Source organism: Cnephaeus nilssonii (genome assembly GCF_951640355.1).
Source record: "Cnephaeus nilssonii genome assembly, chromosome: 5".
NCBI classification, from domain to species: Eukaryota; Metazoa; Chordata; class Mammalia; order Chiroptera; family Vespertilionidae; genus Cnephaeus; species Cnephaeus nilssonii.
The window spans coordinates 31,477,834-31,490,508 of NC_137076.1; the positions used below are offsets into that span (position 1 = coordinate 31,477,834).

The 12,675-nt window shown below is 47.0% G+C and overlaps 1 protein-coding gene across 1 annotated transcript; it reads left to right on the forward strand.

Annotated features, from left to right (window-relative positions):
- The first annotated feature begins 3,024 nt into the window (after positions 1-3,024).
- On the forward strand, positions 3,025-5,680 carry UQCR11 (ubiquinol-cytochrome c reductase, complex III subunit XI). The gene is made up of 3 exons (XM_079770711.1): positions 3,025-3,189; positions 4,759-4,906; positions 5,515-5,680. Exons 1-2 carry the CDS (start codon positions 3,140-3,142, stop codon positions 4,877-4,879), a joined length of 171 nt encoding a protein of 56 aa, XP_079626837.1. The 5' UTR covers positions 3,025-3,139; the 3' UTR covers positions 4,880-4,906; positions 5,515-5,680.
- Positions 5,681-12,675: the final 6,995 nt, after the last annotated feature.

Genomic DNA, 12,675 nt, shown 5'->3' on the forward strand with positions numbered 1-12,675 from the left:
GTGAGTGGAGTGGTCAGTTGTTATGGCAGCCACGGGAAACGAATATAGTGTGTCCTTGTTAAAATAGTAAAACAGCCTGACTGGTGTGGTTCAGCTGGTTGAGCGTCGTCCCATGCACCAGGAGGTTACCCGTTCAATTCTGGTCAATGCAGGTGCCCAGGCTTTGGGCTTGATCCCCAGGAGGGGGTGTGCAGGGGGCAGCTGGTTGATGTTTCTCTGTCTCCCTTCCTCTCTCTGAAATCAACTTAAAAGTAATTTTTTTAATAAAATGGTAAAACATGCAAATACCACAGGACTCTCATGTGATTGGTGGATGGCTACAGCTACTTCAGAAAACAGCGGTGGCACACCTGAAGCTAGTGTAATGTCATTTATCAATTATACGTCAATTTTTTAGAGTTTGGCAGTTTCTTTAACAGTTACATATATGCTTCCTGTGAGCCAGTCCCTCCACTCCCAGGCACCCACCCAAAAGAAACCAAGACACATGTTCTACTTGGACATGATCGTCCACTGAAGCTTCATTCCTAATAGAAAAAAACCTGGAAACAACCAGCATGTCCTTCACCAGGTGACTGAAAACACAGATCTACGCAGACAGAATACAACTCAGCAATAGAAGGAACCAACCAACCGCAGACAGATGGAACAAATGGATGACTCTCAGGATACTTATGTTCCGTGGAAGAGGCCAGACACCAAAGAGAACACACTACATGACTGTCTATAAAAAAGTCTAGAAAATGCAGACTAATTAATAGCAGCAGAGAGCAGACAAACAGTGGCTGGAGCTGGGAAAGGGGCAGGGAAGGTGTTCATCCTATCAGCAGTGGTGATGGTTTCACGGATACGCACATGTCCAAATACCAACCTGTATGTTTTACGTGCATTTTTATATGTCAATAAAGTTGTAGAAATCTAAAAAGAATCCATCCACAGATGCATGGACAAACACAATGTGTCCATTCAGATACTAGAATATTACTTAGCCATGAAAAGGACTGAGGCACTTGTAATAACTATGTATGGTGCCAGTTGGTGGGTACTAGACTTATGGGGGTGGGGATCACTTCGTAAACTGTATGAAAGTCTAACCCTATACTGTACACCTGAAACTAATATAAAATTGTATTGAATGTCAACTATAATTGAAAAAAGGAGTGAAGCACTAACACTTGCTACAACGTGGATGAACCTTGAAAACATGATGTTCAGTGAGAGAAGCCAGATAAAGCCGTACAGTGTGATTCCATTTATGTGAAATGTCCAGAACAGGCAAATCCACAGAGACAGGAAGTGGATTCATAGTTGTCAGGAGCTGGGGAGGGATGAGGAGTGACTGCTAATGGGGATGGGGCTTCTTTTAGGAATGAAAATGTTTTGGAACTAGATCGGGTGGTAGTTGCACAACCTTCTGAATGCCATTGCGCTGTACACTTTAATGGTTAATCGTAGGTTAAGTGAATTTTGCATCAGTAAACACGAGAAAGGAGTTCTGTGTACCCCCTTGAGGGGCAGATAGAAATGCACAGGGAATCCGGGAGGCCTGGGCAGAGGGTCAGCAGGGTGGGAGGGAGGTCAGCAGTCCCTGCTACCCACCATCTCCTCTGGTCACAGAATCTGGTTATTCTCTTGGGGATCCTCTTCTTCCCATTTCAGCCCATGTCCTCATATAAGAAAGGTTGGCTCTGCCCTGTTTCCATAGAAGGTTAACAAGAACCAGCTTTGGGACATTTTCTGCAATTATTGGGAAAGAGGTACCATCTTCTTGCCAGGGCTGCTGAAATGTGAACCCAGAGTTTGCAGGCGATGGTGCCCAGAAAGAGTTTGCCAGCCAATGAGGGTGACCCAGAGAAAAGGGCTGAGAGGTGAAAAGGGAGACATTCATAATGATATTGCTAGACTCCTGAATCCAGCCATGTCTGAAGCTACACAACATGCCATAAAACTTTTCTCTGACACTGGTTTTTGCTTTTCTTATCACCTAAAAGGAAAAGCATTCTGCCTTGTGAGCTGGAATACATTATGCAGAATGAGCAGTAGAGGTAGAGCTTCAGGAACTGCTGGATCGAGACCTGTAGCCCCAGACATTCATGCCTATCTATGTACGCTAGTCTTTTCAGAGAGCTTTATTCTGTCTTTTCTCCTCCTCTCTCAACAATCAGACGGCCCCTATTTCCTACTTTTTAAGTTTCCATCAAGGACAGACTTTTTCAGGTTCTCTCTCATACTAAACTCAAAAACTCTCAGGCAACTGAAAAGAATGAGAAACCAGACCATAGTCACTACATACTATTGCCGGTTCCCAGTCTCAGGCAGGGAGGCAGGGTCAGGTCAGAACCTGCAGCCCCTTGGGAGGAGAATTGAGGCCACGGCAGGGTTTGGTAACACACCCACGGCACCCGGGGCTTACCTCCAGAACTGCAGCCTCCACGCTGGGCAAGAGAGAGCCTGGGCGGCTGTCAGCCATGAAGGGGAGGACCTGGCCCGGTGGCGCATCTATCAGGGGACTCGGGTATCCTGGGCGCCTGGATCTCGCCGCCCTCCGCCGCCGGGGGCAGGGAGCACCGCACTCACAAACGAAACGTGTAGAAAATTTCCAACAGACAATCGCGAGGAGCAAACAGATTTGGGGAAGGTCTGCCTTTTGGCCAACGCCCCATTGACAGCGGGTCGGTAACAGCCCGACTTTTCTAGAAGTGGGTTCACATCGCACCCTGCCGCTTTGGGCAACTCCGGACAAGTCCCCTCCTAGCTTGGCCTCCGTTTCGCTAATTGTAAATAAAGTCTGGCACGTAGTGAAAACCCGAAGCTACCAGCCAAATGTCGCGGGGCGTCCCTAGTTGCCGCAGGCCGTGCAGCCGGGGGCCACTGGGACAGCGGGCAGGAAAACCGAACTGGAGGGGCTGGAGATCCTGCGTCACGTGTCCATAAGCCCGCCCACTCTCGCCCGCGTCTAAACGTCATCCGCCCCGCCCCGGAAATGACTGTTTATGTATTCCGGGTCTGCGCGCGCAGCGGCCAGGGGTTCCGGATGTCGCGTGGTCTGTCGACCCGGGGCGGGGCATCTCTGCGGGCCTAGGTCGTGCGTCCCGGCCTGGAGCAATTGGGGTCACCCTGAGCTGCGGACCTCGACGCGATGCTGAGCAAGTTCCTGGGCCCGCGCTACCTCCAACTGGCCAAGAACTGGTGAGGTCTCGGCCTCTACCCTTCGTACCCCGCGCCCGCCCTTCCCGGTCCGCCCCACCGCTGTGCGGCCCCAATCAGTGCGCGCAACGCCGCCCCCAGACCCATAATTGTGCAGGGCCACAGATGGGAAAACTGAGGCACAGAGAGGCGGAGCGGTCTGGTCCAGGCACACGCTCTCGTACGTGGTGGGCTCCGGGCCCGTGGCGGAACCGCTCTGAGCCCGTTCCCCCACCTGAGGGCCGCGACGTTGCCCCCCCCCCCCCCCCCGGGAGGCGCGTCCCCTGTCCCGCCCAGCATCCTCGGCTCAGCTCTTCGGGCCTGAAAACTAAACCTGTGTGTTCCCGACTTTGTTTTTGACTTTTTAAATGACCTTGTACTGGGAGCATGAAGCCCACGGCTGCATCTGCCTCTGCACCCTTGTGGGAAGTAGATGGGATTGGGTGGCTGTCTAAGGAGCTAAGAAAGAGGGGCCTACACTTGGCAGGCGAGTCTCTGAGCTCAGGCAGGAGTGGGAGCGGCCTCTGGACAGTGGCTCTGGCAGAGACCTTCAGGTGGACACTGATGTCGATGATTGACAGCTGGGGTGACCCGGGCCCAGGACGGTTGAAGGCTGTCCCTGGTGCGTCTGGTGAGAACCACCAAAGCCGATGCAGTCTCTCCGCCTGTTGGCTCTGGCTTCCCGAACTCAGCTCAGTTGGTTCATTCTCATCTGGGCTTGGTCAGAGCAGCTACTAACTCATCCAGGCTTTCAGTTAGTAAGCACTTATTGAGCACCCACTATGTGCTAGCACACAGCACTGTTGGGTGCCAGAGACACAGCAATAAATGGAACCTTTGTGGCTGATATTCTAGTCAGTGGACAAGAGAAAGTAAACGAGATCTATGATATAAGACTGTCCTCAAGGGAGTAACTCACCCATTCTGTGCCTGTTCTCATCTGTAAAACAGAGACCCTGATATTCATGCCTCCTTCAGTTCTAGGCTGTTGCAGGGGATAGCCAATCACTGTAAACTGTATATATGGTGCTTGCATGCCCATATTTGCTGTTGCAATGGTGGTTACAACTTGTTTGTATGTGTATGTGTGTGTTTCAATTGATTTCAGAGGAAGGGAGAGGGAGAGAGAGAGAGAGAAACATCAATGAGAGAGAATCATTGATCGGCTGCCTCCTGCACACACCTGCACACACACGCGCACCCCCGGGAATGGAGCCTGCAACCAGGAGATATGCCCTGACCAGGAATCGAACCTTGACCTCCTGGTTCATAGGTCAGTGCTCAACCACTGAACCATGCTGGCTGGGCAGGTGTGGGGTTTTTTAGTAGCAAATTCCTCAAATAAAATCTTAGGCAGATCCCAATTTGAAAGCAGATAGGAGTGGAGTCACTTCAGAGTCCTCTGTGCCCACACTTCAGGATCATCAGCAGGATGTGTTCACACACTGGACAGGGGCCAGTGCATGGTGGGTACTTGATATTACAGTAGCTGGGGATGGGGGAGGGACCCACATGTGCTACCAGGAGGATGAGACCCCTACCAGGAGGCCTGACCCCACTGTCCTCTCACAGGATCCCCACGGCGGGCATGTGGGGCACCGTGGGCACCGTGGGGCTAGTGTGGGCCACCGACTGGCGGCTGATTCTGGACTGGGTGCCCTACATCAATGGCAAGTTTAAGAAGGACGACTAATTAAAATGACCTCCTCAGACCCCTCTGGTAAGTTTAGCAGCTGTCAGCAGGTGAATCCCATGCTTCTCCCATGGCAGAGGAGTGAACTTCCACAAGGTGGGTTCCCACATTTCCAGGCCTGGGGCAGCAAGGCTGGTAGGCTGGACTGTTCACCCTGGAGAATCTGGCCTAAGGGCGAAGCTCTTGGGTAGGCTCTTCAGGTACCTCCTGCCTATTGGCACAGAGCTGCCAGCTGGCAGCCTCATTTTATGGGACAAGGGAATGGGCACTGTTCACTGCTCAATCTGGGAGAATGACCATGCACCCTGCTTGCCATCTCAATCTCCCCAGCCCTGGGTAGGACAGAAGGATACCCATTTTACAGATGGGGCCGTGGAGTTGGTGGGCCACAGTAATGACCCTTGGGACTTGTCCATTAGTCCCCAGTGTGACCATCATCACTGTGCCATGTTACTAGCTTGCTCTCCACATGAGTGCATGGCTTTAACCCCATGTCACAGATGAGGACCTGCAGCACAGCTAGATCTGGTTTTGGAACCTGGCTGCAGCATCTGTGTTCCTCACAGCTCAGTGCCTCCTTTCCCATAAGAACTGGAGCCAGGAGACTTCTGCTCACCCTCTTGTTCCCCCTCTAGGTGACTGACTGGTGGTGCCAACAGCTTCCTTCTCAGCACCTGCTGCATCTGGAACAGCCCCAGCCTTCAGCATGGATCGAGAGGAAATCTACAGTGTGACTTAGGACTTTCTGTTTCTGAAAATAACTTTGATGTGTGAATGCATTAAACCTTGCTCTGAAACCTGCCCTGCCTGGACATGGTGATGCTGGAGACTTGGTAACCTGGTGGCTCGGGAGATCCAGGGGTCCTTTCAGCTCCAAAATTTGCAAATCTCTGAGTTTCCTAATGGCTGGCAGAAATTGGTTATTTAGGTCTTTGATGGGTAATACCTATAAAGTGTATTTACCTATTGTTACCTTAAGAAATTACCCTATAATGCCCGGCAAGTATGGCTTAGTTGATTGAGCATCGTCCCATGCACCAAGAGGTTGCTGGTTTGATTCCAGGTCAGGGCACATGTCCAGGTTGTGGGCTCGATTCCCCAGTGGGGGGCCTGCAAAAGGCGGCAGATCAATGTTTTTTTGTTTTATTATTTTAGAGAGGGAGAGAGAAAAAAACATTGATCAGATGCCTCCCACATGCCCCCCTTCTGGATAACAAGCCTGAAACACAGGCATGTGCCCTGACCAGGAATTGAACCAGCTATCTCAACCAACTGAGCTACACTGGCTGAGCAATAAAAAATATATCTTAAAAAAAAAAAAAAAAAAGGAAGAAATTACCCTATGACAAACATTCATTATTTTCAGTTTCTGTGGGCCAAGAATTTGGGAATAACTTATCGGTTGTCCTGCCTCAGGGTCTCTCATGAAGCTGCAATCAAGGGGCCACCTCATCTGAAGGGAAGACTGGATGGAGGAGCCAGTATGTCTCCCTCATGTGGCTGTTGGCACAGTGGGGCCTCAGCTCCTCCAGGTGGCTGTCCACAGTGCTGCTTGGGCATCTTCACAGTGCGGCTGCTAACTCTCCCGCACTGCCCCCTCCAACCCCCGAGTGAGTGGTTTAACGGTGACCAAGCAGAAGCCACGTCTTTTATGAGCTACCCTCGAAAGTCTCCATTCCTCTATTCTATTTTCACTGCACATCCCATTCATTAGGACCACATCCCTGAGTCCAGCCCACACTCAAGGGGAGAAGAATTAGACTCTATTTTCAAAGGAGGAATATCAGAACTTATAGATGTATTAAACCATCACATGAAGGATATAAAAACAGGTAGGTACATAAGGATAAGGCATAGTCCATTCCCTCTCTGGTGCCCCTGCTCAGTTCTCTAATTCTTGTCAAGTTCTTGAAAATTCTAGAAACATTCTATACAGACAGCATATTTTTGAAAATAGCTGTTATATTAGTCTGCATGGGCTATCACCACAAACTGGGTGGCTTAACAGAATTTATCTTATTTTTAACAGAATTTAGATAATGAAAGGAGTTTCAATTTCCTCACAGTTCTGGAGGCTGGAAGTCTAAGATCAAGGTTCCAACAGGGTTGGCTTTTGTGAGGACCTGATTCCTGTTTTGCAGACAGCTGCCTTCTCACTTGATGCCTGAGTAGAGGGAGGAAGAGAGAGCAAGTGGGCTCTCTGGTGTCTCCTAGAACCATACTAATCCCAGGGTGCCAGGATCCCACCTTTCTGATCTCATTTAACCTCTTTATATCCTTAGAGGCTCCATCTCCAGACAGCCACACTGGGGCTCAGAACTTCAACATAGGAATTTGGGGGGCAGGAAGTACATATTCAGTCCATATCAGCTGTATATTTTTAACACAAGTAGTGGCATTTACTACACACCTTTCCACATGTACTTTGTTCATCTAAGGCTTATTTCCTGGATGTATGAATGCATTAAACCTTGCTCTGAAACCTGCCCTGCCTGGATGTGGTGATGCTGAAGACTTGGTAACCTGATGACTTGGGTGACCACTTAAGCAGTATCCTTAGTTTTTGTTTGTAGTTAGATTGATATTTCTCAGTGAAATGCTTATTACAGAAGTAACAAATCTAGAACATTTTTGGAAGGCATGCATTTCACTTCCAGTTTAGAGAACTTTAGTCAATAAATCCTGTCCAAACTACACATTAAAATGTTTATAAAACTCAAGCTTTAAAAAAAACAAGCTTTAACATTTATATCTAGCTTTCCACATCTGTGCAGGCAAGGAATAATATTGCACATAAGTGTAAGCAGTGCAAAAATGTGGAAGTGGAGCGATGTGCTAGAAATTGAATACAGAATTATAAGAAAGCAATGGAACAATCAAAATAGCTAGAAAAAAGGAAAACTATATGGTCAGAATTAGGAAAGGTGAAGAATAATACCCTTGTTACTATATACGTAGTTAAATTAATGAGCCCTAGCCGGTTTGGCTCAGTGGATGGAGCATCAGCCTGTGTCAGGGTCTTGAGTTCAATTCCGGTCAAGGACACATGCCCAGGTTGCTGGCTCAATCACCAGCAGGAGGCAGCCAATCAATGATTCTCAACATTGTTTCTATTTCTCCCTTCCTCTCTGAAATCATTAAAAATATATTTTAAAAAGGTTAAATTAGTGACACACATAGCACTTGTGTAATTTATTTTTAATCAGAGATTTTTCATTGATTCTAGAGAGAGGAACAGAGAGAGAAACATTGATCGGTTGCCTCCTGTACATGCCCTGGGCAGAGATCCAACCCAAAACCTGGATATGTGCCCTGACTAGGAATCAAACCCAAGACCCTTCGGTGCATGGGACGACACTCCACAAACAACTGAGCCACACTGGCCAGGGCAGCATCCTCGGTTTTTAAAACTGCCTGGTACTAACATTTATTAACTAGTCAGTTAGCCAGGGATGTTCATTTCCTGTCATTTGCCATTTATAATATTTGAGAGGTTCTTTCAGACATATATGAACACGTCTGTCATTTAAACCCACGGTAAATTGTGAGGTAAATGAGTATTCATCAGTTTTTGTTAACAATATTTAACACGTGCAGCGTGGACAGGCTGTGCAAAAGGAAACATGCCCCCATTCCCATATTTTTAGGCATTTTTGTAATGGTTTTAAGAAAAACATCTGAGGAGTGACATCAACATCATAGAAGATTGTGAAGACCCCTTTGTCCCTCCCCTTAAAGTCAGACAACTGTAATTCAACAAAGGACCCTGCTCAGCACCCAGATATGCCTGAGAGACTGTGCATGGGGACATCGGAAGGTGGCGCATCCGAACGAGCAGGGAATGTGGGATGAGAAAGGACAGAAACAGTGCCACAAGATGCAGGCCCGTGTTCCCCACAGCTCTGCTGACAGGGTAGGTAGTTGTGGAGGAGTCAGGTTGTAGCCCCCCGTATGGCACGGGGGTAGGAGGAGCAGAATTCTGGCCTGAGTAGCCAGCACCTAGTACAGCTAAACCCGGTGAAGGGTAGCTGTGTGGCACAGTTGGTGTGGCAGCTGTGGACTAGGAGCCGCCATTACTAGCAAAACAGCAAAGCTGAAGACTGGAGAACCTGTCTCCCCTGGTCCACCCCCTGCAGCTGAGAGGACCCCGGGAGAGGCACCAGAGGTGAGAGAAAACAAACTTGCACTACAGCACCTCCTATTGGAAAAGAAAAGGCACCTCTACTTACCAAAGCAAAACAGTTTCTAAACAAGAGTTCACTGCCTCAAGTGCAGGGAGAAACAATCCATCAGGTACCACGAATAACCATGGGCATCACATTCCCTGACTCAGTCACAATAATTAAACAGTACCGTACTGGCAGGAAAACACACACAGACCAATGTAACAGAACTGAGAGTCCAGAAATAAATTCACACATTGGGCAACTATTCGACAAAGGAGCCAAAAACACAAAATGGAGAAAGCCTCTTCAATAAATGGCTTTGGGAAAACGGGAAAGCCACATGCAAAAGAATGAAGCTAGACTGCTGACACCATATATAAAAATAAACTTAACGCTAGCTGGTTTGGCTCAGTGGATAGACCGTTGGCCTGAAGACTGAAGGGTCCCAGGTTCGATTCCGGTTAAGGGCACATGCCCGGGTTGTGGGCCTGATCCCCAGTAGGGGGCATGCAGGAGACAGATTCTCTCTCGTCATTGGTGTTTCTCTCTCCCTCTCCTTTCCTCTCTGAAATCAATAAAAATATTTAAAAAAAAAAAAAAAAAAAAGCTTCTGCATAGCACAAAAAGCTATCAAAAAACAAAAAGAAAACCAACTAAATGGGAGAAGATATTTGCAAATGATACCTCCGATAAGGTTAATAGCCAAAATACAATAGGAACTCACATAACTCAACAACAAAACATAATCCAATTAAAAATGGGCAGAGGGCCTGAATAGACACTTCTCCAAAGAGGATATACAGATGGCCAATAGGCATATGAAAAGATGCTTTATTATCACTCATCACCAGAGAAATGCAAGTTAAAACCACAATGAAATATCACCTCACACCTGTTAGAATGGCTATCACCAATAAATCAACAAACAAGTATGGGCAAGGAAGTGGAGAAAAGGAAACCCTCATGCACTGTTGGTGGGAATGCAGATTGGTGTGGCCACTATGGAAAACAGTATGCAGGTTCCTAAAAAAATTTAGCATGGGCACCCCTGTGAACATGGTGCTCTGAGTGGCATGGAGGGTGCAGGCTGTGACCTGCAGCCTCCCTGCTGCCTCACCCACCACTCCCTGCCCACCACAACCCTGGGGCCTAAGGGTGGGTGCCCTACAGACACTGTGCACCAGCCCCAATCTGCTATTGGTGTGTAAATTCAGAGAAACATGAATGGGTAACAATAGAAAATGGTATTGGAACAGCGGGAATCAGCAATTTTGTACAGGAAGCTTTGGGGATTTTGTGTGGGCAGTCAGTCAATGATTCTCTCTCATCATTGATGTTTCTACCTCCCTCTCCCTTCCTCTCTGAAATCAGTAAAAATATATATATATTTTAAAAAAGAGGTAAAAGGGGTAAAATACAAGGTGACAGAAGGAGACTAGTCCTCAGGTAGTGAGCATATAATGGAGTACACGGATGCTGTATTATATGCCTGAAATTTATATACTGTTGCTAACCAATGTTACCTCAAGAAATTTAATTTTTTAAAAATCTAGAGGTGCCCTAACTGCTTTGGCTCAGCGATTAGAGCGTCAGCCTTCGGACTGAAGGGTCCCAGGTTCGATTCCGGTCAAGGGCATGTACCTTGGTTGCGGGCACATCCCCAGTGGGGAGTATGCAGGATGCAGCTGATCAATGTTTCTCTCTCATCGATGTTTCTAATTCTCTATCCCTCTCCCTTCCTCTCTGTAAAAAATCAATAAAATATATATTTTTTAAAAATCTAGAAGTGGAAAAGAAAAAGAAAAAATCTAGAGGTGGAGATAGATGTTTGAAAATATACTGTCCACAACCTGGCCATACCCAGTGGTTAGACCGTTGGCCCACCCACCAAAGGGTCTGAGGTTAGATTCCTAGTCAAGGGCATGAACCTGGGATGCAGTCCAGGTGGGGTGCAAGAAAGGCAACCAATCGATGTGTCCCTCTCATATCGATATTTCTCTTCCTCTCTCTCTCTCTCTGTCTCTCCCCTTTCCTCCCTCCCACTCTCTCTAAAAATCAATGGAAAAATACCCTTGGGTGAAGATTAACCTCTATATATATATATATATATATATATATATATATATATATATATATATATATATATGAGTTTGCTTCTTTAAGAGGCAGAAAAGTGAAATTCTAATAGATTCAGGTATGGGTACAAATAGAATATCTAAGCTCCAAGTATACCAAGTTTTAATACAATTTCTTCTCAATATCTTAATACTTTTTCTTTTTTTAGAAAAGATATATTTTTATTGATTTCAGAGAGGAAGGGAGAGGGAGAGAGAGATAGAAACATCAATGATGAGAGAGAATCATTGATTGGCTGCCTCCTGCACACCCCCTACTGGGGATCGGGCCCACAACCCAGGCATGTGCCCTTGAGCGGAATCAAACCCAGGACCCTTCAGTCCTCAGGCCGACACTCTATCCACTGAGCTAAACCAGCTAGGGCAATACTTTTTCAACGACTTTAATATTCTGGGGGGGGGGGGGGGGGGAATTAATCGTTAAAAAAAACTACATAAAAATTAAATAAATACATTAAAAATAATTTAAAAACGACATAAAAGGGGCATGTCTCATTTTGTCTTGGTCTCCAAAATGGCTTGACACAACACTGTTTGCTCAATTATGTATTTACTTAAAATTTTAACATACTGATACACTGCAGGGTATCTGCATTCAGCAGTTTATTCCTGCTGGGTGTTCAAAGGAAAGTGCGATATAAATTCAGAATCTGGCATCATTGGTTTTCTCGGCTTCAAGAATGTTAAACCTGGTAATTTTATTGATATAGTATTAACATTTTTTTTTTTTTACATTTTGTTCACAATAAATTGTTTGCATTCATTTTGAATTGTTAAAGTATTGTTTAAATACCTTTCATTTTGATGACCAAGGTATTTGGCACCCCCCCTAAATTTGGGCCCCAGGAGAGTTGCCTCCCTAGCCTCATATTAGCTTGCAGGGACATTGGCAGTGTCTGGGGTCATCTGTGGTTACCACATCTCAGGGTTCTCCTGGCATCCAGTAGGTGGAGGGCAGGGAAACTGCTCAACATCTCACAATGCCCAGGAAGTCCCCCTGTCCCCCTATACACAGAGAATAACTGGACTCCTGATGTAACCAGTGTTGAGGGGGAGACCCTGCCATAGAAAGTCTTAAAGGTTCTTCATATGGCACCTTCTGGTTTAATTTCTATTTTTCCCTTGTGGAGATGGGCAGGAGTGGGTGTCTGCTTGGGGACTGAGCCAGCCTGCCTGGGAAAGGGGGTTTACTTCAAAGGAGCAAAGTGCAGGGAAGGCCCAGCTGAAGGGGAGAAGAGTGGGCAGCCCTGTCCCTCCCTCTTGGGGTCATGCCCACTCTCCTAGTCAGGGACACAGCCTCTGGACCAGCTGCTTGGGTATGATTCCAGGGGCCAAGCTTGGGCCAGATTCCCTGAGAAGCATGTGAGTAGAAAGTGGGGGGCACATAGGCTGTATATTTGACAGTGGTTCCTGAGATCAAAATTATGATCCAACACCACACATCTATCAGGATGATTACTATCAAAAACAAAACAAATCCCAGAAAATAAGTGCT

What these genes read in the sequence shown, in the direction of transcription:
- UQCR11 (XM_079770711.1), top strand. Translation starts at nt 3,140, where the DNA reads ATGCTGAGCAAGTTCCTGGGCCCGCGCTACCTCCAACTGGCCAAGAAC. An exon ending in CTCCAACTGGCCAAGAACTG is followed by an intron (nt 3,190 to 4,758) that starts GTGAGGTCTCGG and finishes GTCCTCTCACAG; the next exon opens with GATCCCCACGGCGGGCATGT.